The sequence below is a fragment of the Dermacentor albipictus genome, chromosome 4, assembly GCF_038994185.2.
Source record: "Dermacentor albipictus isolate Rhodes 1998 colony chromosome 4, USDA_Dalb.pri_finalv2, whole genome shotgun sequence".
Taxonomy (NCBI): Eukaryota; Metazoa; Arthropoda; class Arachnida; order Ixodida; family Ixodidae; genus Dermacentor; species Dermacentor albipictus.
In genome coordinates this window covers 20,123,159-20,148,981 of record NC_091824.1, presented here as the reverse complement: position 1 = coordinate 20,148,981, position 25,823 = coordinate 20,123,159, and the positions used below count along the sequence as shown (strand labels likewise).

At 47.7% G+C, this 25,823-nt stretch overlaps 1 protein-coding gene across 4 annotated transcripts in view; it reads right to left on the bottom strand.

Moving 5' to 3' along the window:
* Positions 1 to 843: 843 nt before the first annotated feature.
* LOC135915120 (ankyrin repeat and SAM domain-containing protein 3-like) overlaps positions 844 to 25,823 on the bottom strand; it is a 96,042-nt gene continuing 71,062 nt past the window's right edge. For 2 of the 4 annotated variants that reach the window (XM_065448112.2, XM_065448111.2), the window contains 2 exons: positions 24,056 to 24,212; positions 844 to 1,269 (listed from right to left, as the gene is read on the bottom strand). In XM_065448112.2, the coding sequence (XP_065304184.2) occupies positions 1,164 to 1,269; positions 24,056 to 24,212 (263 nt within the window). In that variant the 3' untranslated portion in view covers positions 844 to 1,163. Of the gene's footprint in view, positions 1,270 to 24,055; positions 24,240 to 25,823 lie in introns of all 4 variants that reach the window. The other 2 variants (XM_070536849.1, XM_065448113.2) reach the window with 2 other exon arrangements.

The following is a 25,823-nucleotide window of genomic DNA, read 5'->3' as shown; positions in this document are numbered from 1 at the left end:
CCATTCTTCTGAAGCTCCTCCCGTACGACAGCTCTGATGGTCTCGCGCAAGTCCTCGGTGCCCATTGATAAAACTTCGGCATAGTTTGTTGAGATCGTGCGACGGTTGAATTGTCCGTTGACCAGTTGTCTCTGACGGTTGTCCAATTGTTCTCCTCCCCCCCCCCCTCGGTAGTCTGCGCCTATGGTTGTCACCCCTGCTTAGGCACATTCGTTTTATTGACTTATTGCTGGTATGTAAGCGCTAGAGTGGGCATAAGTTTGCGTGTGAGTTGGGGTGGATGTGCGTAGATAACATGCGAGAAACTTACTATGCCAGGAAGCGGTGCTACTCCTTTTGTCACTGTGTAGCAAGTGACTCACCTTTGCCAATGTTCCGGGTTTGAACTCGTTTGCTTGGAGCTTAACGATACAGCGCTGGCAGATGTACATATTTTTATTCATCGCAAAGGGCCAGCAACACAGGCAGCCCTTGTGTAGCAGCAGTCCGTGAACTTGACCACATATTCATTCCATTCCTTACACACCAGTCACTATTTTTGCAACCTAATACGGCGCACGTCTTTCCTCCCTTGGTCCACATTTGCAGAATGAATAGAATACAGCGGGTTAGCAATCACCCAGTTGCATTTCCGAGAGCGGATAAAAATGTAGCGGTGTAAAAACGGTAATGGTTTCACATTTATGGGCTTTCACACGCTTTAGACTGAGGCAATTGATTGCAAGTCGCCGGAAACGGCATCTAGTTCCTCTAAAGCAAACTACTCCACGAAAAGGGTCTGTATGCTGCACAGCAAAGGATAACGAGCAAGAGAGAAAAAATAAGGAGGCAGGGCTCGTTACATAATCATGACCTTAACTCTTGGCTTTATTGTGGGAGAAAGGAAAAGATCATCACTTGCAGACATTGGTCTAGACAGTGTAGGAGAACCGCTTGGGTGCTGTAGTGAGGGTGGCTCACCTTCAACACCATCGTATCACAACATTTAATTTGCACGTATCCCTACTACCTACTGAACACTTCAAAAAATATGTTTGTAGTAGACCTCTAGGTAGCGCTCCCCAGATAAGTCACAGTAAATAGCAAATTTTTCTGGCAAGGCACATTAAAATTGGGCAGCAAAGCAAGGACTCTAAATGGGCATTGTTTGCAGCAGAGACAAGTCATCGCAATGCTTTCTGCACTGTTCCTTTGTGTTCTGCTTCCTGGCGTTCTCGTTCATTCCAGCACGAAATTGCGATGGCCATTTTCCTTTTTGGGCCAACCAGGCTGCAAAAAAAATGAAAGAGAAGATGACGGGAAAACACAATTCATCGACACATTTGAAAAAGAAGCACCCCACCCCAGTCAATAAAATTATTCGTACTACATTATGAAAAGAAAATGCAAACTCGCATCTACAAGGAGCGTAAAGTGCAATCCAAATTATGATAAGGCATATGTACAACATGACTTATTATGATACATCCGCGTACTGTTAGTAAATATTTTTATGCAAAAAGAGGCGCGAGAACGACTATATACCGGTATACAGTCGACTCGTGACGACGGACCCTGACAATCCCGACAAAAAACGTACGTTTTATCCGAATTCCGTAATTTCCGAAACGCCTCACTTCCAAAACTTTGGCGCGATGTTTGACGACTTTATTGCAAAGAGCGAGCGACGAACGTCCAAAGTAAAAAAAAACAAGAAAAGTCGCAGTTTCGCCCGAAAGGCGACGCATCGATTGTGATAGCAAATTAAGCAAGATAAGCGCGGCAGCAGCAGCGAACGAATTGACCTTCGTGCTGTCTCTCGCTCCGATGCGAACTAAACGTTGAAGGCACAACATATTACGAAGCTGTCGGCATTGGGCGCACTTTGTCCACATCGCAGATCGCTTTCGCGTTACGGCGTCCGCGCGGGCGCGCACTTTTTCCACATTGCGGATCGCTTTCAAGATACGGCGCCCGGGCACTTTGTCCCTATCGCAGATCGCTTTCACGTTACGGAGAACGCGCGGGCGCGCACTTTGTCTACATCGCAGATCGCTTTCTCGTTCGGCGTCCGCGCGGGTGCGCACTTTGTCCACATCGCAGATCGCGTTCAAGATACGGCGACCGCGCGGGCGCGCACTTTGTCCACATCGTAGATCGCATTCCAGATACGGCGTCCGCGCGGGGGCGCATTTTGTCTACATCGGAGATCGCTTTCGCGTTACGGCGTCCGCGCACTTTGTCCACATCGCAGATCACATTCAAGATACGGCGGGCGCGCACTTTGTCCACATCGCAGATCGCTTTCGCGTTACGGCGTCCGCGCGGGCGCGCACTTTTTCCACATAGCGGATCGTTGTCACGTTACGGAGGACGCGCGGGCGCGCACTTTGTCTACATCGCTTTCGCGTTACGGCGTCCGCGCGGGCGCGCACTTTGTCTACATCGCAGATGGCATTCAAGATACGGCGCCCGCACGGGCGCGGAATTTGTCCACATCGCAGATCGCATTCAAGATACGGCGCCCGCGCGGGCGCGCACTTTGTCCACATCGCAGATCGCTTTCGCGTTACGGCGTCCGCGCACTTTGTCCACATGGCAGATCGCTTTCGCGTTGCGGCGTCCGCGCACTTTGTCCACATCGCAGATCGCATTCAAGATACGGCGTCCGCGCGGGCGCACACTTTGTCCACATCGCAGATCACTTTCTCGTTCGGCGTCCGCGCAGGAGCGCAGTTTGTCCACATGTCAGATCGCGTTCAAGATACGGCGTCCGCGCGGGTGCGCACTTTGTCCACATCGCAGATCGCTTTCGCGTTACGGCGTCCGCGCGGGCGCGCACTTTGTCCACATCGCAGATCGCATTCAGGATACGGCACCCACTTTGTCTACATCGCAGATCGCTTTCGAGCCACGGCGTCCGCACACTTTGTCCCCATCGCAGATCGCTATCACGCTACGGCGTCCGCGCGGGCGCGTACTTTGTCCCCATCGCAGATCGCATTCAAGATACGGCACCCGCGCGGGCGCGTAATATGTCCACATCGCAGATCGCTTTCGAGTTACGGCGCCCGCGCGCACTTTGTCCACATCGCAGATCGCTTTCGCGTTACGGCGTCCGCGCACTTTGTCGACATCGCAGATCGCTATCGCGCTACGGCGTCCGCGCGGGCGCGTACTTTGTCCCCATCGCAGATCGCATTCAAGATACGGCACCCGCGCGGGCGCGTAATATGTCCACATCGCAGATCGCTTTCGCGTTACGGCGCCCGCGCGCACTTTGTCCACATCGCAGATCGCTTTCGCGTTACGGCGTCCGCGCGGGCGTGCACTTTGTCCACATCGCAGATGGCATTCAAGATACGGCGGCTGCGCGGGCGTGCACTTTGTCTACGTCACATATCGCTTTCACGTTACGGCACCCGCGCACTTTGTCCACATCGCAGATCGCTTTCAGGTTACGGCGCCCGCGCACTTTGTCCACATCGCAGATCGCTTTCAAGACACGGTGCACGCGCGGCAGCGCACTTTGTCCACGTCGCAGATCGCTTTCAAGACACGGCGGCCGGAGTACACCCTCATCTCGGCACCCAGTGCCTCGCACGCGAAAGACGGTGCGCTTTCGCCTCGCTTTCCTCCCTCCCTCGGGCACACGATATTGAGCCCAGATCGTCGGCTGGCCCTCGCAAGTCAGTTATCGGCCCGTGTCGACACGGCAAAAGTCCGTTTTATACGCCCGATTTTGACAAAAATCGTCGCTAATTTCGTTCCCTATAGCCGATAGACCGTTGAATACCACGGCCCGTTAAAAGCGAACTTCGTTGCATTAATGAAATCGATAAAACAAACTAAGGCTGAAATGCGGTCCGTTATATCCGAAAGTCTGTTGTACGCTCGTAGGTCCGTTGTAACGTGTAGACTTTATTTACAAGCGCATATGCATGTAGAACTGTGCAAAATGAATAGCCCATGCAAGGTTATAACGTCATCGTCCTCATCGTCTCTTCAATCATGACAGGCCTGCTCTTGGCCGATATAATAACTGTTCCATGGAATTACCCCCAGCGGCAGAAGGACTGTGCCAGAGCTCTAAATAGAGTCATCGAAAGCACAGTGGTAGATCCTGAGCATTGGTACGTAAACGACATCACTGGGCGGAAGGAGAGAGGCGACGAGATGTAACTGACAGGGGGGCAATCCTGTAGTTAACAGGTGTCACCTGGCGCAGCACAGGTATGGGCCCGTGTACTGGGAAAGAAGCTTTTCGGAGAGGCCCACATGGCGGGAAGCCCACCAGAGAAGCCCAAGCGCACCAGGAGGGATAGTCACGTCGCTTTGCGAAGCATCGTAGTGACGTCGCCAGTGGCGTAGCCAGAAATTTCGTTCGGGGAAGGCTCATGTTTCAGCTCGGCCTCCTCCTCATCAAATTTGTCAAGGGTTCAAATACATGAATAACTGCATTGCCATTGCCAAAGATGATGCAAACGAATTCTTAAACGCTACGCACTGTCAAGACAAGTAAAATATGTATTTTTCCATAAAAGAATTTACTCGTATGTCTCAAAAATTGTGCCCAAAATAAGTGCATGATATCGACTCTTCCATGTCTTTGTCTACTTAATAAGTAAAAAAAAATATCACACGAACTTTTGACTATATCGGTTCGTAACCAGCACAGCAGTACATGCCGCTGATATGAAATGTAAAGGCCGTGAAAATAACGAGTCGAAGACAAATATTTTAATGAAACTGTCATTCAAGAACCTTGTTTACCTTTTCTTACACATGCAACGTACCGCCAGGCAAAAATCGCAATGACACTGTCCTTTGTTCCAATGTATTGCGCAGGAGCAGCTGTCACCGGTCGTGTATTATGCGTACGGTAATTACACCGAATTTATACTCGCAACATAGAGCACATACAAAAACTGGCTGTGGCTTAGCTAAGGTTAAGCCCAGGATGCGAACCATACTAGCCCTTATTTTAACGCGACAGCGTTAAGGAGCTCGTGTCGCAGAAAAGCCGGTGTCGTCGGCGTCGGCTCAGGCGTGCGGCGCTTGCTCAGGCGCACATTTCGTTGTCGCGCCGAACGCTGCGTTGCTCGACGCTCACCGCGTCCGATGCGGGGCGCGTAGTCGCTGCGCCGTAGCAAAGCCACCTAGAAACAGTCTCTGCAGCACGCCGCAACCTTCGCTTCTCATTCCAACGAGCAGCTCTGTCTCCAGGAGGCATCTCACCTCGTGAGTGTCTAGCAGAGGCAAGCGCAGCTGCTTATATACCGCCGCGACGCCGCGAGCGACGGCGTGAGTTGGAGCCCCGTTTCTCCTCTGTCGTGACGTCACGGTGTCACGTGGTCAGCCTTGAAGGTGACGCCACGAGCGACGGCGCGAGTTGGAGCCCCGTTTCTCCTCTGTCGTGACGTTACGGTGTCACGTGGTATTGAAGGCGACACCGCCGCGCCTGAGGAGCTGGGTTGAGCTCTAGTAATATGCTTCGCATAAAAAACAGGATTCCTGCAAAATATACGAGGGCGAGTCAAATTCGAATATATAACAAGCAGGTATACTTTATTTAAAGGCAGTCTCCATGACCATTTAGACATTTACCCAGTGACTAAAGAGTCGCATGATTCCTACCTCATAAAACGCATTGGGTTACTGCTTCAAAAAGTCTGTACCTGACTTTTCACGTCATCGTCCGACACGAATCTGGTTCCTTTGAGCTGTCTTTTTTTTTTCAGTTGCCGCAAAATGTGGAAGTCCCAAGGCGACAGGTCTGGGCAGTATGGCAGATGTTGCAGCGTTTCCCACTTTAACTTTGCCAGTTTTGTGTTGACCACATGAGCGATGTGGTGGCGGGCATTTTCGTGGAGCAAGATGACCCCATTCGCCAATTTTTCACGTCGTTTGTTCTTGATTGCAACATGCAGCCGATCCGGCGTTTCACAATATCGGAAACGATTGACAATCTCGTAGTAGTGGTGGCGCCATGATTCGCCCCCTGTCACAATTGCAGACAAGAAGTCGTCACCCTCATTGTGATACCGGATCAGATGAGCCAAGGCAGCGCCGAACCTCTCCGTCTTCTGGCCGTGGTTCAAAATCTTGGGCATCCATTGTGCACACGAGCCGATAACCGAGACGTTCATGAATTATGGTGTGAACCGAACCATGACTGATGTTCACACGCTCTGTCAGTTCATCGGTGCTTATCCCCCGTTCTTGTCTAATCGGCTCATCAACCTTTGGAAGTGTGTTGGGGGTGATTGCACGGTGGCTTTGGCCCGGTCTTGGATCGTCTTTGCAACTTTCACGTCCTTCTTTGAACAGTTTGTTCCAACGCTTCACTGTGGCCAGTGAAATGCATTGTTGAACGTACACGGCAGCCATACGGCGACTAATTTCTTTTTGGGAAACACCTTCAACTGTCAAAAACCTCATGGCACCATGCTGTTCAACTTTTGGAGAGTCCATTATGTCACGCAACCATGATCAATGCAGTGTACGAGAGCATTAAAGAACATTTATTCTCACACCTGCGTGTCACTTTTGTAAATTGTCATGTGCATACTTGCTAGTGGAGGTGACAGAGGATGGGAGCATAATGTCTAGAGGTAAAGTCCGCTGTCATCCACACAATAAGTAGAAAGCCATGATAAGAAGAATTATATGCAAAAGTTATGTAGGGAAGAGCAAGGCATCAATCACAGTGGTTCGTCAAAACATACATAGTGAGCATGTCTATGAAAGTGTTTTCAAGCATTCCGCGAGACCGTTGGTCTGGGGATAGTAAGAAATGCTCAGCTTCTGTCGAGCAGAACAGGAATGCAGGATGTCGGCGATGACTTGAAAGAGAAAGTAAGGGCCAGTGAGCAATTGTCTCGGGACTTCGTGAAGCAATATAACATCATGCAATGAGAAGTACACCATTAGTGTCTACAAGATGGCTAAGCACTATGATCTGGCAACTGTCGAAGTGACGTTTGGACGAGTTCAGCTGCAGTCCAGCCCGACGAAAGACATCGAGGATGGCTTAGAGATGCTCTATATGAGTTCCGAAAGTTGGTGAAGAAAGAGTGATGTAGTCCAAGTAACATAAACATGTGGTCCATTTTAATGTCACTGAGTAGAGAAACCATAATGTGCTCAAAGGTGGCTGGAGTTACAAAGCCTGAATGGCATGGCCTTGTATTATTAAAGGCCTCTAGGTGCTACAAATGCCATTTTTTTTCGGTCCATATTATCCACAGCAATCTGCCAGTAGCTGGAGCATAAATAAGTCCATGGATGAGAAATAGCGGACACCATGCAGGCAATCAAGGGCATCATCAATGCATGACAGAGGGCACGCATCTTTTCTTTTAATTCTGTTAAGGTGCCAATTATTCCTCACATAATCGCCATGTGCCGTCTTTTCTTTTGACTAACATAACAGGTAATGCCCAGGGACTGCAAGATGGCTCAATGATGTTCTTGGACAAGCACCTTGGCAACTTCATTTTGAATAATTTGAAGCTCAGCAGCAGACACCAGCTATGGGTACCAATGAATAAGAAGTGTACTGCCGGTATTTATGTGATGAGTCACACCAGTGGCTTGGCCCACTGGACGGCCCCTAATGTCGAAAAATGTCGAGGTAGAAAAGCAGATCGTGGTGGAGATCTACAGTCTGCTAGGTCTGGGTGTTAATTCAGAAGCAATCATTGATTGAATGGCGCTTCCAGGGCAAAATTCGGACTGCTGATGAGCTGGCGAACAGGAAGAAGTGGCCACTGTAAGGTCTTCCACTTCATGTCCATCAAAGGCACAGATGAGGGCAAGTGAGACGCCTTGTGGCACCACTTATGGTGTCAAGCTGAAATTAACAGAAATGCAGGTGCAGTTCGCCGCTATAGAAACAATGGTGTGGGGTACTGTGATGCTGTTGGTGACGAAGATGTCAATGACAGGCATCGAAACATAGCACGAAGAACTCACGGCAACGACACAAAGTCAACGTAAGTCAACATCTGCGAGGGCAAGCGGGTATACTCGGCAGGACAGAGCCATCTCAGAGGTTCGTCAGCGGGGTCGATCAGTCGATAAGGGTGGAGTGCGTGGACTACTACCACCAGCACATTCGTCACGACGCCTGTTCAATTCACTCAGTTTACAGCGCCTGTATGGATCAGCTTCTGCCTTCAATAAATCATTTTTACCCACAGCAATCCAGGAATGGAATGCACTCCCAGATGCAATTGCCAGGGAGCATGATCCTGAAGAATTCAAAGAGCGGTTGCTTTTACATTTTGGAAACTACAATTGAACAATTTCTCTTTTCATTCCAAGTGTTGTTGCATTTGAAGTCGCCTGTACTCCTATTTTGTTTTGCTGCATTACTTAACCTGCATTATTTCAGTTCATTCTTGATGTAACATCGTTGACTTATGTATGTCTATGACTCCCCCCTTTTGTAATACTCTGTAAAGGGTCCTGAAGGGTCCAATAAATGATAATGATGATGAAGGAAGTGGCGGCCTAGGATCACGTCATGCGGACGCTTGGCAAGGCCGACCAACAGAACGAATGGATCAGCGATGCCAAGACGAGTGGCACACAGCAGTGCACATCAATATTTCAAGTTTAGTGGTTTCTTGCGGTGCCTAGTGAAAATATTTGTTCTCTAGCGGACGGTGGGCTTTTTAGCAGTTCTCATGCCATGTTTTTTTTTTTTTCTGACAGTACCAAAACTTAAATGTTCTTGAAAATAATTTGTACTTCACACGTATCCATGCCCTTTTGGGTGCCCCTTTGCCTCGTGAAATAGCTCCAGTGAAACACATCCAAAAAGTCGGGAAGGAATTGCAACAGGAAGCAGCACTTTGAGACTGGTCGACGGAAATTCTAGATGACACCAGATGAGCCGAAAGGCGCTAGTTCAAAGCAGGATTTTGGACAAGGCACAGGAATTTAGTTGCACACACTGCTAGAGAGAAACATATTATGGGTGCTGAACCATTTTCTTTTGGTAGGCAAACAGTGTTGCAAGCATGACAAAATAAGTCTCAGATGTCATACGCTGATGAAGGATGCCTCACCATGTTCGTATGCAGCCACTGTGCAATAGTGACTTCAGGCCACCTCAGTGCTGCCCAATAAATTGCTGCTTCACTTACACGCTGCCCAAGCACGTTATTCAGAAGATCGGCACGATGGAGGTCTGCTGTTAGCGATGGCAACGACCATAGACTTAGCCCCGCCAGCGAACAAATACACACAGAGGACTGTACCAAGCGGAAACAGGTGATATCTCTCCATAATTTTATTCACTACCTGCTAGTTCAACCTGCTTTCTGGCCAGTGATTGTAAGCACCTTTTTTCTTTTTTTAAATTTTGCTTCGCAATATGTTCCTGCACTTCACAGCCACGCAAGGAAGTGCTAAATAATGTTGCCACATGGTGTAGCGCAGCAAGGGACTGAAGAAGAGGAGAACGAGGTTCATCTCAGCATCGCGCATCGCCGCTTACGTTTTTGTAAAGTGCAACCGCCTGTATCTTCATTTAGCTTGTATACACCAGCAGGGTATATGCGATAATTTGGTGGAGCTTTCTGGGTACGCTCAACTTATGCCGGAGACCCCACTGGGCAGCAAGAACCTCACCCCACAGTTGGAGTTGACCCCAGTTCACCACACAAGCCGGCGAATCCAAGGCCTCACCCCAGAATTCGGAAACCTGCAGGAAAAAGTGATGACTGCGACCACTGCGACTTCTACGGAATGGGTGACACCGACTTACCTAATGCTGCTGAACCCCCAAGTGCCGACGGCTTTTTATGGCGACACATTTGAAGACGTGGAAGACTGGCTGGCGGAATTCGAGCACGTGAGTGCGTTTAACGAGTGGGACAACAACGCCAAACTCAGGAACGTCTACTTCAGCCTCCAGGATGGTGCTCGCACATGGTTTATGAACCGCGAAAGTGCCCTGTCATCCTGACCTGAGTTCCAGCACAAGCTACTGGAGACTTACTCCAGCCCGGATCGCCGAGAAAAAGCGGAGCGTAGGCCCTTCAGTCACGCGTTCAAAAGTCCAACGAGAGCGTCACGAAGTACGTGGAGGACATGACACATCTCTTTCAGCGTGCCGATCCGAGCATGTCGGAAGAGAAGAAGGTGCGTCATCTAATAAGAGGCGTAAAGGAGCAGCTCTTTGGCGGTCTTGTTCAGAATATGCCCAAGACTGTTGCAGAGTTCCTCACCAAAGCCACCGCGATGGAGAAGACCCTTCAGCAACAGTCGAACTTGTACAACCGACAAGTAAATGCCGCCTGTACTCCGGATACGCAGGTAGGCTACGGGTGCGACATCGCCTTGCTTTGCGAGCTGATTCGCTCAGTGGTTCGCGACGAGCTGCAGCAGCACCACAGTATGTCGCCACCTCCAGTCAGCTCCCTCGCCAGCGTCGTACGCAACAAAGTACAGCAGGCACTGCAGGCAGCTCTTTCCAGCAGTGAAGCACTACCTCTGCCAAGCGAATCCGGGCACAAGACTTACGCAGAAACATTACTGAGCCCTGTCCAAGCTTTCGCACCTACTTATGTGGTGCCGCCAGTCACGTTGCAATCAGCGCAAGCTGCTCCAACAACTCTGCTACCGTACTTCGACGATCGCCGAACACCCACAAGGAAATGAAAGGTTTGGCGAGCACCCGATCAACGACCGCTGTGCTACCACTGCGGCGAAGCTGGTCATGTGTAGCAGGAGCGCCCCTACTGGCGACTCGGACTGCGGCCTTTTTCTATCGATTCACCATAACCTAGGTTCGGCCAAAGGCCACCCAACATCGCAGAATTCCTCGAACAGCAGCGCAGGCTGGGCCCATCACAGCGGCAGTCACACTCACCCTCACCGCGGCAATATTTCCCTGCTCGCGATACCACCTCGAGGACGACGCAAGGGCGATCACCAAGTCCACGCCAGGAAAACTGACGTCAGCGACCTTTCGAGGCGGGGCCACTGATACTCGACGCGCTCAAGACCTCATATCGTGCTGACTGCAGAACAACGAAAACATGATGACGCCAGAACCAGTTTCCACGAGCAAGATTTCACTGGACATACCTGTGTTGATCGACGGCAGAAAAATGAGCGCACTTGTAGATACCGGCGCTGATTGCTCTATTCTTAGTGGAAAACTGGCGAGCGTTTTGAAAAATGTTACGTTGCCCTGGGAACGGGGCACCAGTTCGTACGGCAGGTGGCCATGTCGTCACACCGCTCGGCCTATGCACGGCCAGAGTAGAAATTCGCGGTGCTGCTTTTCTCGCCACTTGTGTGGTTCTAGGCGAGGTTCCCGCGATTTAATTCTTGGGATGTACTTTCTCCGGAAATATGGTGCCATTATTGACCTCCGCAAGCGCTGCATCACTTTCTCAACACAAAAGGCAACACAGACTGACGCCATTGGACACAGATCCGCACTTTGCGTTTCGGACGAGAGCATCACGACACCGCCGCGTGCGAGTGTTATGGTTCCGGTCAAGTCCGACGAGCTACAAGACGGTGAAGCCATTGTAGAAGGCAACATTTCTATGTTGCTGGCACAAGGTATTTGTGTAGCGCGAAGCCTTGTGGAACTTCGTGATAGCCAGACAATGGTCCTCGTTACCAACTTTACCTTTGAGCATCGGCACATTTCTCGTGGCACTGCCATCGCCTACGCCAAACCATCAACGGACATTGTCGAGTGCTTTGCTTCTGAAGTGGACACAGACGACGGTTCGCTCAGAGACATCAATGTAAACTCCGAGCTTACGAACGACCAAAAGAGCGCACTGCAGGAACTCTTGAATGAATTCCACACGTGCTTCGCTCGGGCTACTAAGGTGGGCCAAGCGCCAATCATGAAGCACCGAATAACGACATCCGCCGATGCACGTCCCATCAAACAACAGCCTTACGGTGTCTCGCCGAAAGAACATGAGGCAATTCAAGCCCAAGTCAAGGAGATGCTTGATGATGGTGTCATTCAGCCTTCGCACAGTCCATATGGTCCTCCCCGGTCATTTTAGTCAAGAAAAAAGATGGAATGTTTCGTTTCTGTGTTGATTATCGACGCCTCAACGATGTTACCAAGAAGGACGTGTACCCACTACCACATATCGATGACTCTTTAGACAGGTTGCGGCGAGTTATTTTTCGTCTCTCAATCTAAAGAGCGGTTACTGGCAAATTGAGATAGATGAACGAGACCGCGAAAAAACTGATTTCGTCACTCCAGATGGCCTTTACGAATTCAGAGTACTTTCTTTCGGTCTCTGTTCGGCCCCAGCAACTTCCCAGCGAATGATGGACAACACCATTCTCGCTGGTCTGAAGTGGCAAAGCTGCCCCGTCAACCTCGACGACGTGGTTGTTTTTTCGGCGACATTTGACGACCACCTGAATGAAACAACTGCGGCAAGTTCTCGAAGCCATCCAATCGGCTAACCTCACCCTTAAGCCTCAGAAGTGTCATTTCAGCTACAAGGAGCTGATGTTTCTCGAACACGTGGTAAGTGCGGAAGGCGTTAGCCCCGATCTCGCGAAAACTGCCGCTGTAGCCTCGTTTCCAACACCGACCGACAAGAAAGGTGTCCGACACTTCCTGGGCCTTTGCGCATACTACCGGTGTTTCATTGAAAATTTTTCAAAGATGGCGGAGCCGCTGACTCGCCTCACGAGGGACGATGTATCGTTCGTTTGGTCCTCAGAGCAAGAGACTGCCTTCACCGAGCTTCGACAGCGTCTGGCGTCAGCACCAGTTTTGGCCCACTTTGACGAGGAGGCGGACACGGAAGTTCATACAGATGCCAGTAACGTTAGTCTTGGTGCGGTGCTTGTACAACGGCAGGAAGGTATTGAAGAGTGATCGCCTACGCAAGTCGCACACTATCGCGTGCAGAGACCAACTACACCATCACGGCGAAAGAGTGTCTTCCCGTCGAATGGGCGCTGGCCAAATTTCTACCTTACCTTTACGGCCGCCCATTCAAAGTTGTAACTGATCATCACTCGTTATGCTGGTTTGCAAATCTTCGGAACCTTTCTGGACGACTAGCACGGTGGAGTCTACGTTTGCAGGAGTACAACGTGGCCATTGTGTACAAGTCGGGCTGCACACAAGAAGACGCCGACGCACTTTGGCGCGCCCCTATCGACACTACCGACCACAACATTGAGGACGACGGCACTTTCCTTGGGGCCGTAAGCGTTACTGATTTGTCCACACGGCAGCACACAGACGATGCACTACGACCTATATTCGAACACCTGGAAGGACGAAACCCATCAATACCCCGGCATACCGCTCCAGGACTGTCGTCTTTCTGTTTACGACATGGCGTCTTGTACAAGAACTCTGCTGCCACCAACAAGAACTACCTTTCGGTCGTTCCAGCAGACCTCCACGCCGAAGTTTTGTTCGCCTGTCATGACGAGCCTCCGTCTGGCCATTTGGGTTTTACGCGAACGCTTGATAGAGTGCGCAAATCCTACTACTGGCCGAAACTTGCCAAGTGTGTTAAGCGGTACGTCCAAGCCTGCCGTGAATGCCAGCGCCGAAAGTCGCCAGCTGTGAAGCCTGCGAGGTTGCTGAATCCGATTGACCCACCTGGCAAACCTTTCGACCAGGTCGGCATGGATCTTCTGGGTCCGTTTCCACTATCATCTTCTGGCAACAGCTGGATAATCGTCGCCATGGACTATTTAACACGGTATGCTGAGACAAAGGTGCTGCCTCGAGGCACAGCTTCCGAGGTTGCCCAGTTTTTCATACAAAGCATCGTCCTACGGAGTGGCGCCCCATCGCACGTCATCACCGACTGAGGCAAAGCCTTTACAGCACAGCTCATTGATGACGTTTTTAAACTCAGCTGCACGACCCATCGAAGGACAACTGCCTATCATCCGCAGGCAAACGGCTTGACCGAACGACTGAACAAAACGAAGACTGACATGCTGTCTATGTACATAGACGTACAGCACAAGACGTGGGACGAGATACTCCCTTACGTAACGTTTGCTTATAATACTGCTATGTAAGAAACAACACGCTTCAAGCGGTTTTACTTCGTCTACGGCCGTGAAGTGCAGACTATGTTAGAAGCAATGCTGCCGGGCGCCAACATCGATCATCTCGACCTTGCCCAAGATGCCGAACTTTTCATGCAACGCGCGGAAGAAGCCCGTCAGCTTGGCCGAGTGCACATAAAGCAACAACAGAGCATCGATGCACACCGTTACAATCTCCACCATCAACATGTCGAGTTCCAACCTGGTTACATTACGTTTTTAAAAAGGTTACGTTTTCATAAAGTGCAACCGCCTGTATCTTCATTCAGCTTGTATACTCCAGCAGGGTATACGCGACAATATTGCTAATTTATCTTTTATTCTATTATGAATGAAAAGAAACACACCTTCCTGTCCGGTATAATTTCCTTTAACTGTGTTTTACGTACACACAATAAAACATATTTTGAATGTGATTCTGATTGTTGTGTGCATTTGGCGTGTTTTTAGTGGATTCTGCGAGCGTCATCAATAGGCAGTCAATTCAACGCACGTCACTGCAATGTCAGAGGCTTGCAATATAAAAACATGCTGCTCAATAGATTGTTCTTGTTGCTTTATCAGGCTTACCTTTAGTATCACTAGCAGCGACATAACAGTGGCAACGTGGGTGTGTACTGACGCTAGACGAGGAGACCCATGCAAATGTGAGTGCTGGGCAACCGCCAGAATTTGGAGATACGGACAGTACGTGGCCGACGTATCGTGTTCATCTGGAGACTTATTTTGAAGCCGATAACATTACCAACGCAATGAAGAAATGAGCACTGCTCATATCGTCGCTCATGGACAGCGCAGTGGGTGTGGTTCAAGGGCATTGCCAACCGAAGAAGGTCAACAAGCTTAACTACGATGAAGTCGCCGTGCATTTGGAAGAACATTATGCCCTGCAAGTCAACGAGATCCCTGCAATTCATGCATTCTTCATGCACGCAAAAGAAGCCAGTGAGACTGTTCAGGATTTCATTGCTGAAGTTAGACGGCTCGCAGGGAAGTGCAATTTTGGCACATCATTGTAGCACATGCTAAGAGGCTGAATTGTGTGTGGCGTGCACAACGAAGAAATTAGGCGCCATTTACTGATGCAACAGAAGCTCACACTAGAACGGGCAGAACGTTTTGCAATTGTGGCACAAAAAGTGGCCGAGAATGCCAGGATGATGTACTCTACAGAGCAAAGTGCTGTAAATTTTGCATGCCAAAAGAGACGTACGGGGAATTTGCAGCCAAAGCCGGATATGCGCGGCCTGTATGGACGGCGTGGTAGTGAAAGACGTGCCGAGGATGAATGTAAACACCTGCACAAAGTGTACCACAGGTGCAGCAAATGAGGCCACCCAAGTCGAATGTGCCAGTCAACCACATCTGGCCACCAACAGCAGAGGTCATACATGAATGGAAGGCACCAGGGTTCGTACTGAACGACAGCTGAAGACAGCGCAACCTCGGATGATAACAGGGCCCTGTACATGATAGAGGCTGTTCATCATCAAGAGGCCAGCATCCGCAAGGTCGTCAGCTGGAATAGCATCCCTCTAACAATGCTGGTGGACACGGGATCACCTGTAAGCACCATTTCAGTAGCAGTGTTTCAGAAATGTGAAAGGAAGTGGCCGCCGTTGCGGAAAATTCAGCTAAAGCTGTCCTACCTATTGGGCGAACTTCCAGTGCTCGGACAACTAAGCATAACGGCCATGTGCGATGGGAAAGATATTCCTGGTACAGTTATAGTATTCAACAGCCAGGGACCGTCGTTATGTGGCAGTGACATGATAAAAGCTTTTAATGACGTCAGCATGGCCATGCTGATGAACATGGTCACGAGCATGCAACCGATCAAGTCCAATGGAGCTAACAGAATTAGAAGTACTACTCAGTGAATATCCTGACATCTTTGCTAGAGGTCTTGGACTTTGCAAGGGACTGCCAGTGGCATTTCACTCGAAATAAAATGCGGGTCTGTGGCTTTTCAAGGCCTGCACCATACCTTACACTTTGATGGAGAAGATGTCGGAAGCACTGGACCAGCTAGTTGCAGAAGACGTCCTCATGCCAGTGAAAACCGCACAGTGGGCAACACCAATTGTACCCATTGTAAAGAATGATGGGTCACTCAGAATTTGCAGCGGTTTTCGTATGACAGTCAATGCGGCCACAGCGACCGAGCAGTACCCTTTGCCGTGAGTGGATGACATTCTTGCAAAGCTGAATGGCAGGGAAGTTTTAATGACATTGGACCTACAACCCAGCTACCACTGGATGAGGACACCCAGAAGATGGCGGTCCTTAACACTCAAAAGGGCCTCTTCTGCTTTAAACGACTGCCTTTTGGCATAAGCTCCTGGCAAGCCATACTTCAGAGAAGGATGGACGGGCTGCTGGGAGATATTCCAGGCGTGCAGGTATATCTGGATGATATTATCATCACAGAAAAAGAGAATGATGTGTCATGGCTACGGAAAGTCCTTCAGAGACTACGGGAGTGTGGTCTCCAAATGCATAAAGAAAAATGCAAATTTTGGCAAAGCGAAGTCACATTTCTCAGCCTTCGTATCAACACTAACAAACTGCAGCCAAAGGACACGAACATGAAGGCAGTTCTCGAAGTGCCAGAACCCACTTCGGTGAGTGAGCTGAAAGCTTTCTTAAGTCTTGTGAATTATTACGCCAAGTTCCAGCCGAATCTGGCCACTGTGCTGGCTCCCTATAGGCCATTCTCGCGAAAGGTGCCAGGTTGCAGTGGAAGCAGGAACACAAAGAATGTTGTCAGCAAGTTAAGGAGTCAATGGAGGCTTCCAAGTTCTTGGCCCATTTTTTATCCTAATAAGCCGTTGCGGCTGCAGTGCAATGCGTCAGCAGTCGGCATTGGAGCCGTCTTGTCCCACCGCATCAACGCTGTTGATTATACCATCAGGTTCCACTCTAGGAAGCTCACAAGGGCAGAATGCAGTTACTCTCAGCTGGAAAAGGAGGCTCTGGCACTCGTGTTCACCACTGCACAGTTTAAGGACTACTACTTGTATGGACACCAGTTCATCAGGACACCTCTGACTGGTTTGTTCAATCCAAGGAAAGCGCTACCACCACTGGCAGCTGCCAGAATTCAGCATTGGACCTTGTTTCTCGGCAACTGCAGCTATACGTTGCAGTACCGTAAGGGCAGTGAGCATTCAAGTGCCGATGCCCTCAGCTGATTGCCACTGCCAGTTACAGAGCGGCGAAATAGCGATCACGATGAACAGGAGTATGTTTTGTTTGCCCAAGGCCTAGAAGAAATGGCAACATGTGCCCGAGCAGTGAAACAAATGACTGATCAGCACACTACTCTTCAACAGGTCAAAAATGAATTTTAGAGGGGTGGCCGCTGTTTGCCCCGCAGGATCACGAGGAGTACCAGCCGTATTTCAACACAAGGGTGGAACTGGCCGTAAGTGACAGTTTGGCGTATTGGGGGCATCGCATTGTTTGACCCATGGCGGCAAGAAGACGTGCACTAAGCCTGCTACATGAAACTCATCCTGGTATGGTTTCCATGAAGAACACAGCCGGAACGCTATTTTGGTACCCGGGACTAGACTCATAGATTGAGCGACTGGCGAGATCATGATATGTTTATGCGCAGGCTTCCGCGATGCCACATGCACAGGTACCGGCGACGTGGCCGGCAATCGGGAAAGGATGGAGCCGTCTGCACAGTGATTTGACAGGTCTGTTCAACGGACAAATAGTCTTGGTCATTGTAAACTCGGAAACAAAATGCATTGAAGCGGTGCCATTGAAGGATGCCCGACCGGAAACCATGGTCGGAGCACTAAGGTCGATATTTGCAAAATTCGGGCTTCCAAAAACGTTTCTGCCCGACAATGGACCACAATTTGTGGGCTTAGTTTTCCATGAGTTCCTGGCATGTAACAAGATACAACTCACAACAGCACCCTATCGCCCACAATCGAATGGGTTAGCCGAAACACTGGTGCGCACAATCAAGGAAGGAATAAAGTGATATCCGGGAAAGGACTTGAAAACGCGGTTGGATAGTTTTTTGTTCAGGTACCACCAAACACCTGGAGAGGATGGCAAGTCATTGGCAGAATGTTTGCTGGGTTACCAGATTAGGACAAAGATAGACTGCATCATGCCCAAAGAAAAACTGGCAGATGGCTTGCCGACAGCAAGTACGAGAAAATTTAATACAAATGAAACAGTCTAGACACGCACTTTTGTAACAAGTCGAAGGTGGATTCCAGGGATAGTGCACGACTGGCAAGGTATGAGGATGGTCACCATGGATTGTGCGCAAGGTCTCCAGTGGCGACATCTAGACCAGCTGAGACATCGAGCTCAATCAGAGGTCTACTCTCCTGGCGAGAAACATAAGCAGGAACCGGCAGAAGATACTGGGAAAAGGGCACAAGACAGTCCGGAAGAACCGTAGTGAAAGAGCCACCACCACCCTTGAGAAGATCAACACAGCCACGGAAACTATCTGACCGTTATGCCTTTAAGGGGTGAGATGATTCAATGCACGTCACTGCAACGTCAGAGGCTAGCAGTATAAAAACACTCTGCTCAATAAATAGTTCTTGTTGCTTAATCTGGCTTTCTTGTAGTATCACTAGCAGCAACGTAACAGCATCGTGGGTTTTAGACCTTTTTTGGAGGTCTAAAAAACCTACAAGTCGATACGACTTGTAGGTTTTTTCATTTCTAGTTGGCAACACTGGTGCACATTCCAACCAATTTTTTTTGAGGTTTTGGCGAAAACGAGCACTCATGATAGAAAGGTGTGCCCCAGTGTTGATGAGTGCAGTGACCTGTTCACCATTGATCTGTACATCTAGGAGGTTCTGCCTGGTAGGGATCATGAATAGCTCAGTCAGCTGAAGCAATGCAGCGCCACCTCTAGGAGCTGCATTCCTTAGCTTTTGTCTGGGAGCATCGTAGAAAGGTCAGGGAGGAAAGTGTTGGCGGGGCTGGGGAGAACCAGACTGGCAGCGTGGTGAAGGCAAGTGGAGTAGAGGAGCTCAGCCACATGTTCTTGAGGGGCAATGTGGTCACAGCTCGGCACATACAAACAATAGTGGCCGGGTGCATTAAAGTAACCAGGAAAAGTTGTCTGTGGTGCAGAACCCCAGCAACTTCGACAGTGGCAGAAGATGTGGCCAACACGGTTACAATGAAAACATATAGGCTTGTCGTTCGGAGTTCACCATTCATACAGATTCTGTAACCGTGAAGGAAAGTCCGGTGTGCATTGAGGTGGACTTGCAAAGTGTGGCAGGACATCAGAGCCAAGGAAACAGAGTAGATGCCCACATTGGTGAGCTCGTGTGAGACAACAGTTTGAATAAGGGGTATTGGAACCGAAGGTGTGCCTAAGGACTAAGGGTCCAGGGTAGTTGTAGTGGCCGCCACAAGTTCATGCTGAATGATACACATAACATCCTTGCAGGTGCTGGCTGGACGAAAGATATCATCACACGACGTGTCTGCGGTATTTGGCAGGCGCTGGAATTGATGCGCAATGGCTTTTGGTTTGTTCCAGCAACATTCTTTATAATGGTGTCAACAGTTGAAACGTTGGTAAACACAAGCAAGTTAAAGACATCGTTAGCAATACCTTTAAGGACGTGCACAACTGTGGCCACCTCAGCCACGTTTTCGTTGGCTCTGCAGTAGAGAGCAAAGCAAACTATATAGGTAACATATAACTCCGCTGACGTCTGCACGCGGGTGGATAATTCCTTTTTGGCAAGTTGATCCAAGGAGTTCCCAAACAGGTTGCGAGTCTTCTGATTGAAGCTGTCCCAGCTTGTGAGCTCATGTTCATAGGTTTGAAACCATACTCGAGGCATTCAGTCGAGGTGAAAGATAATGTTCGCAAGCATGATAGTTGGGTCTAACCTGTTGTTAGAGCTGAAGCATTCGTAGGGGTTCAACTAGTCATCAATGTCGGTACCGTCCAGGCCTGAGAAGACACCAGGATCTTTGTGAGCGGAACGTATGACAAAAGTTGTTGTGGTAGGTAGGGCAGCCAGTGTGGTCGAGGTCGATTCACTAGAGGCCATGATGCAAACCTCGAGTGAGCATCCACGGCAGAGCTTCGTCACCAGGACAGGGACCACAAACCTCCATCAAATATGTTAGGTAGAAAGAAGCACAGGAATGACTATGTATATAACTTTACGGCTTCAAGTCGTACCTTGCACATCTCGCAGATTATAGAATCACCTCACCTTCAAGCACATCTATGGGAGCACTCATACATTCAACTGGCCGGTACTTCCTCGTGCCATTCAGTTGTGAAATGCTTTTCCTGATTTCATTCTCTCCAAAACAAATCTCAATAAATTCAGCCAGCTCATAAGTTCATATTCTAGTGCCTAACCTCAATTAAATGCATGATGCATTTTCTTTTGTTTTCCAGTTATGCGCTCTCTTGTTTATGAGCTCATTATTTAACTCATTATTCTTGTATTGTTTGTCCTATGAGATTAGTGTGGCTATATTTTTTATTACATTGTTTATGGATATAACTATATCTTTTATCTTTTCTCTAATCTGTACAGTACCGGTCCTATTATTTTTGTGCAATGCTTTAATGTTTGTATAATATGTTGTGTATACATTTTTATATTGTCAATTAAGAATGTATGTATATTATGTTTTGTTATATGGCCACTACATAAACTCTTTTACTCCTTCTGTGATGCTCCCCTTACCCAATGCCTCATACGAGGTCTGTAAGGACATTCAAATAAATAAGTATAGGTATATTTAGAAGCGTCTGTGCATGCAGCGCTGCCCTGAACAAACAGCCCATGCCCGGTTACAATGTTGTTGCCCTCATCATTTCTTCAATCATGATAGGCCTGCTCTTGGTCAATGAAGTAACTGTTCCATAGCAACATTTCTGGCCGGTCCAGAGACAATGATAGCTGATTTATTATAACAATTTTATTGCTGAGTAAAGTGAACATCGTTAAAAGAAAAATTAGTAAGGTATTCCCCGAAAATAGCTTATTTTTGCTTATACCTTGCTTATTGTACGAGACGCTGCAGTGCTTTTGTCCCCATAGAGTGTTTAAGTTCGAATAATAAAGACCTTTTCTACCGGAGAAATCTGTCATGTATCATGCAATAAGACTGCACACCAGTAGCTTTAAGCACCCTAAATAGTAAAATGCTACTGCATGCTGTAATTTGGCTGGTCAGAGAACCATATTCAGTCTGCAAGTGCATACTTTATATCCACTGCAGACGAAAACTCTGTTTTCAATAAAAGTGATGCCGTGAGCACAATGAAACACTAAAAATATCCCTTCGGCGTGACATTATTGTCCTTCAGAAGCTTTTGATGCAAAGCATTATTTAGGAAGCTCTCAGAAAGGTCAAACAAGGCCAATTCCAATTTTTTCGGTTGCACATGCAAATATGGGAAAATAATGCACAACCTTAAACTAGATCTTATAGTGTCTATATTACCCAAAAATCATGAGGATATATGGAGTAGTTTGTTATAGAAATTAAAAAATAAAACTCAATTTCTTGGTTTCTTTAGGAGTATGAAGTGATAAGCTAACTTAGGAGCTAATCTGCATTATCTATGTACAGGGTTCATTTAAAGGGACACTAAAGTGAAACACTGAATCAGTTCAGATTAATAAAGTACTCTTGAAGAACTCTACTTTCGTTGATTTCACTGTAACATGTTGACTATTAGATGAAAAAATGACCATCAAAATCTCATTTTCGAATTTCAAATTTGAACACCGGGGCCAGTACATCAGCGTGACGTCACGAATTGCGGATTTTTTTTTGCGTTTTGGCTGTCGTAGTTCAGCAAAAGCTTTCTTTAGAATACAATGCAGTTCACTTTTAGCACTAAAAATTTAACTAGGCCCGAGCAAATGGCATCTAAATCTCTGATAACAAGGGTGCAGGAATTTTTAAGGTGGCTTCACCACCCATCTTTTGTTCTTGCATATTTTTCCGGTTTACCAAGCTTCTTCTTGCGGTAAGAGTGGCTTTTATGGTACTGTGGAATGGTTATTTACTAATACAGCTCAAATCAGTTTTGCCTTTAGTGTTCCTTTAAGGTGAGTCATCTGATCATACGATAATGTGGGAGTCCTGGGCCCTCTGGGCACGAAGGCCACATCACACGCAACAGTCTGAAGTTCCGCCCCCTTCACGCACTTGAGCTACAGCTATTGTGCAACTTGCACGCACCTGGCACGCCAGTTCAAAATTACCAAATCTATGTTTTTGTCAAATATAAGAAAACTTATTGGAGTCTTGGGGGGAGAGAGCTTATAAGTAGTAAGGATGACACGATTAAAAAGCGCAAAAAGCAGACATGACACAAAAGAAAATGGTAGGCACGGGATAAGCGCTTGTTTCTTTCATGCCATGTCTGTGTTTTCTTGCGCTCTTAAATCATGCCATATATGCACCAACTAGGCCCTTCTTCCAAGTTCTTCTAAGCCCTCTGAAAGTCCTTTTAAATCAATAAGCAAAGACTGCTCCGAATGATTCTGCTGCAGAAAATCAGTGGTTCCTGCGCAGATGAACCCTCTGCTTAATAATTTCTGTTCATTCAATAAGAATGGCTCCCTTTTGGGCAGCCTGCATATGAATTTTTTGTCTCATTTTATCATTAGGCCAGGCCCACCAAGCCTGCATCCCTTTAGCCTCTTAACTGTGGATGATGCATCCACTTGTCATGACGATGTGTGCCCTCTGGTGCCCATGACGAGTTAAATCGTCATGAACTTTCCACAAATGTTTAGATTTTTAAAACCAAAATACACTTTACACACTGCAGAAGTATGCTCAAAAGGGCCTTTTTAAAAGTGTTTAGGTAGCATTTTTTTACCAGGCAGCCCAACACAACCTTTCTGAAATTGGGCTTTAAAAATGGCAACGGCGTCGCCAGCTACGAGCGTGGCCATGAAACATATTGCAAGTTCTTTTGTTGTTGACAGCCTTTCCAGTGATGATGATTTGAAGCAGACAGTGGTGAAGATTTTGATGTTGACGAATTATCAAGCAGTAGCACGCATGACAAATCAGACCATATGGACAGCACCGGAAACTGGAGTCATTTTGATCTAAACAATCTGCCTCCTCCAATCTGTCTCCCAGGTTTGCATTCACTAGATCGGCTGTGTGCTACCATGGTCAAGGTGCCTTTCTGCAACTCCTCTCAGCATTTTTTTTTGTACACGCACAATAAGGGTAGCACTATCTCTTAACTGTAACACATAAATAAATAATACACATTTTCTTGCTAAGTTTCTTTTTCTTTTTCTATGAGAGCAGTAGAAGTACCACTGGCTTTCCTGGTATACCATAGCTTTCAGGAAACAAAAATGGCCGAAAAAATTGCAGGTCAAATCAAATCCAAACTTTTCATAAGTTTTTTGAAACAAATAACTATGTGCAGTGCTGTAGTACAGCACTTCTACCCTTCAACATACTCAACACTGTACCAGCATCTGGCAATGTGCTGCTTCTTTGTCTCATTACTGTAATGGTCATGGTGCCTCAAATAACCGAAAGCAGTAGTTGCTCATTTACAAAACCCTTTGCAGGTGCAAACAGTATATAACACATTTGTTAAATAAAATAAAAAAGTATAGTATTTAGTATACAAGCCTCAATTTTTGCAACAAGGATTCCGTGCAGACTTCCCATTTCACTTTGTTTGGGAATGAAAAATATCATATATTTTATTCGGTATTCAGAGGCCATTTTTATCAAATACTCGTATTCAATTTAGAAATTTCTCTACTTGAACACCCCGAGCAGTAATTGAAAACCTACTTTCCTTATCTTAGATAATAACATCTTCCTACCAAATAAAAGCGAAGCGAACCTTGAATGAATACACTACCAAAATAAAATCAGCGTCGCATATTGCTTTTTACAGTGTCCCTCTGAACAGACAATGCAGCTTAGGATGAGAGAAGCCATTCACCGTATGCCTGCCTGCTCAAGTTGGGCCTCGCCAAATGCCAGGAACTGATCAAGGTCAATACCCTGAGCCTCCAACATTGGCACATACTTGGACAGGCCCAGGTGACTGAGGAAGTCGGCAAGGTTGCGAACAGCCGACTTGGGAGGCAGGTTCAGACCTGCAGATGTGCAGACAGAAACATGTCCTAGACACCAATGCATCCTTTGACCATTTCAACAGCAGCTGTAGACACAATCAGATGAACGTCAAGTTAAGTTTATTGTCTGTTCCTACAGCAACATGCCTTTGTGCGAACTCATCCGACTTGTTCAAACAGTGAAATTAAAAAAAGAAACACCACATAGCATTTTTCTGCTTCTTAACTACATCATGAAGAAAAGGAAACATAATTAGAATAATTAAAAAGACCCTGAAACGATTTTGACGGTTTTCTACAAACATACTGAGTCGTTAGAGTAGGTCCTTCAGATCATTAATTGACACATCTAAGTGCTCCACATAAAGCATGTAATTTATTATAAGGTTTTAAAAATGCACATCGCTGCAGGTCGCAGCACACTGCTCGGTGGAATTTTAAGCCGCCCCTACCCATATGACGGAAATCACCCATATGACGTCAGTGGGGCGAGCTATCCAATTGGCTGACCAGGGTGCGTGATAATTTTTCCAACCTTATGGTAAACAAATAATGTTCGTAATAGTTGGAATGTTAGTTAATTTGTTTTTATAAAAAGAAATTAACATAAAGAGAATGCACAAGAAAAATTTTTCAGTACACTTAAGCACTTCCAGCACACAGCAAGTGTCGTCTGCTTGTGTTACAACGTGCTCCGTCTTTGATGAGAGCTCCGCCATCAGTGTCAGTCTGTCTTTTCGCGAGCACTATGATTCGACTTTGTTGCGTTGTGGACTGCAAATGTAGCGACTGGCAATATGTCAAGTTGCGACATCGTGTCCCTCTGCAAGCCAGTAGACAAGGGGACCGGCTGCAGCACATCGGAATGCCGCTATCCGATCGGCACCAGGATTTGCGCGTTGCGGCCGTCACTTTACACCGGAAGATCACTAACGCAATAGCGTTTCGCGAGTCCGGTATTAGGATAAACGCAATCGCAAGGGGACAGGGCCTGGCCTCATTCCCTTGCATGTCGTTTCACGGGATGCACAGAAGCGCAAATGTGAATGGTCTGCACTGTGCAGCCACCTGGTGGCATAGAGCGCAACCAGACACAATAGCAGTAACAAAATGTATTCTTCTTTGCTGCTGGTGTAAATTTTTCACAGGAGTGTAATTGTTAACACTTTGTTTTTGTAAATGTTTAAAATATTTTGAACTTGGTTAGAGAAATATTAGCTGTTTCTTTGGCTAGTTAAGCTCTGCGTCAAGAGGTGGCTGGACCATAGAGACCGATCAGGCAGCTCATGTACATCTACGCTAAAGTTCCTTCATCAGCTTGAGTTTATGCCTCCACCGTTCCGTCGAAATGTTCAGCTAGTGTGTGATTACCAGAATACCAAACACGTTCCGCGCTATGAAAGAATGCTCGCAACGCACGCTGCTTCAATAGCTCTCGCTTGGGGTTGATGGTCAAGCGGCTAGTGGAGAGGTTTCTCGCGGCCGGGAACAGGCTTCAAAACAATCGGAAGTGGACGATGTGATGTCCATCGTGACGCAGAACCAGTGAAGACACAGCTTAGCCCCGATTGCTCAGCGAACGAGTTGAGGAGGAAAAGCATGGCTAGGGAGGAGGGTAACTTGTAATCGCTT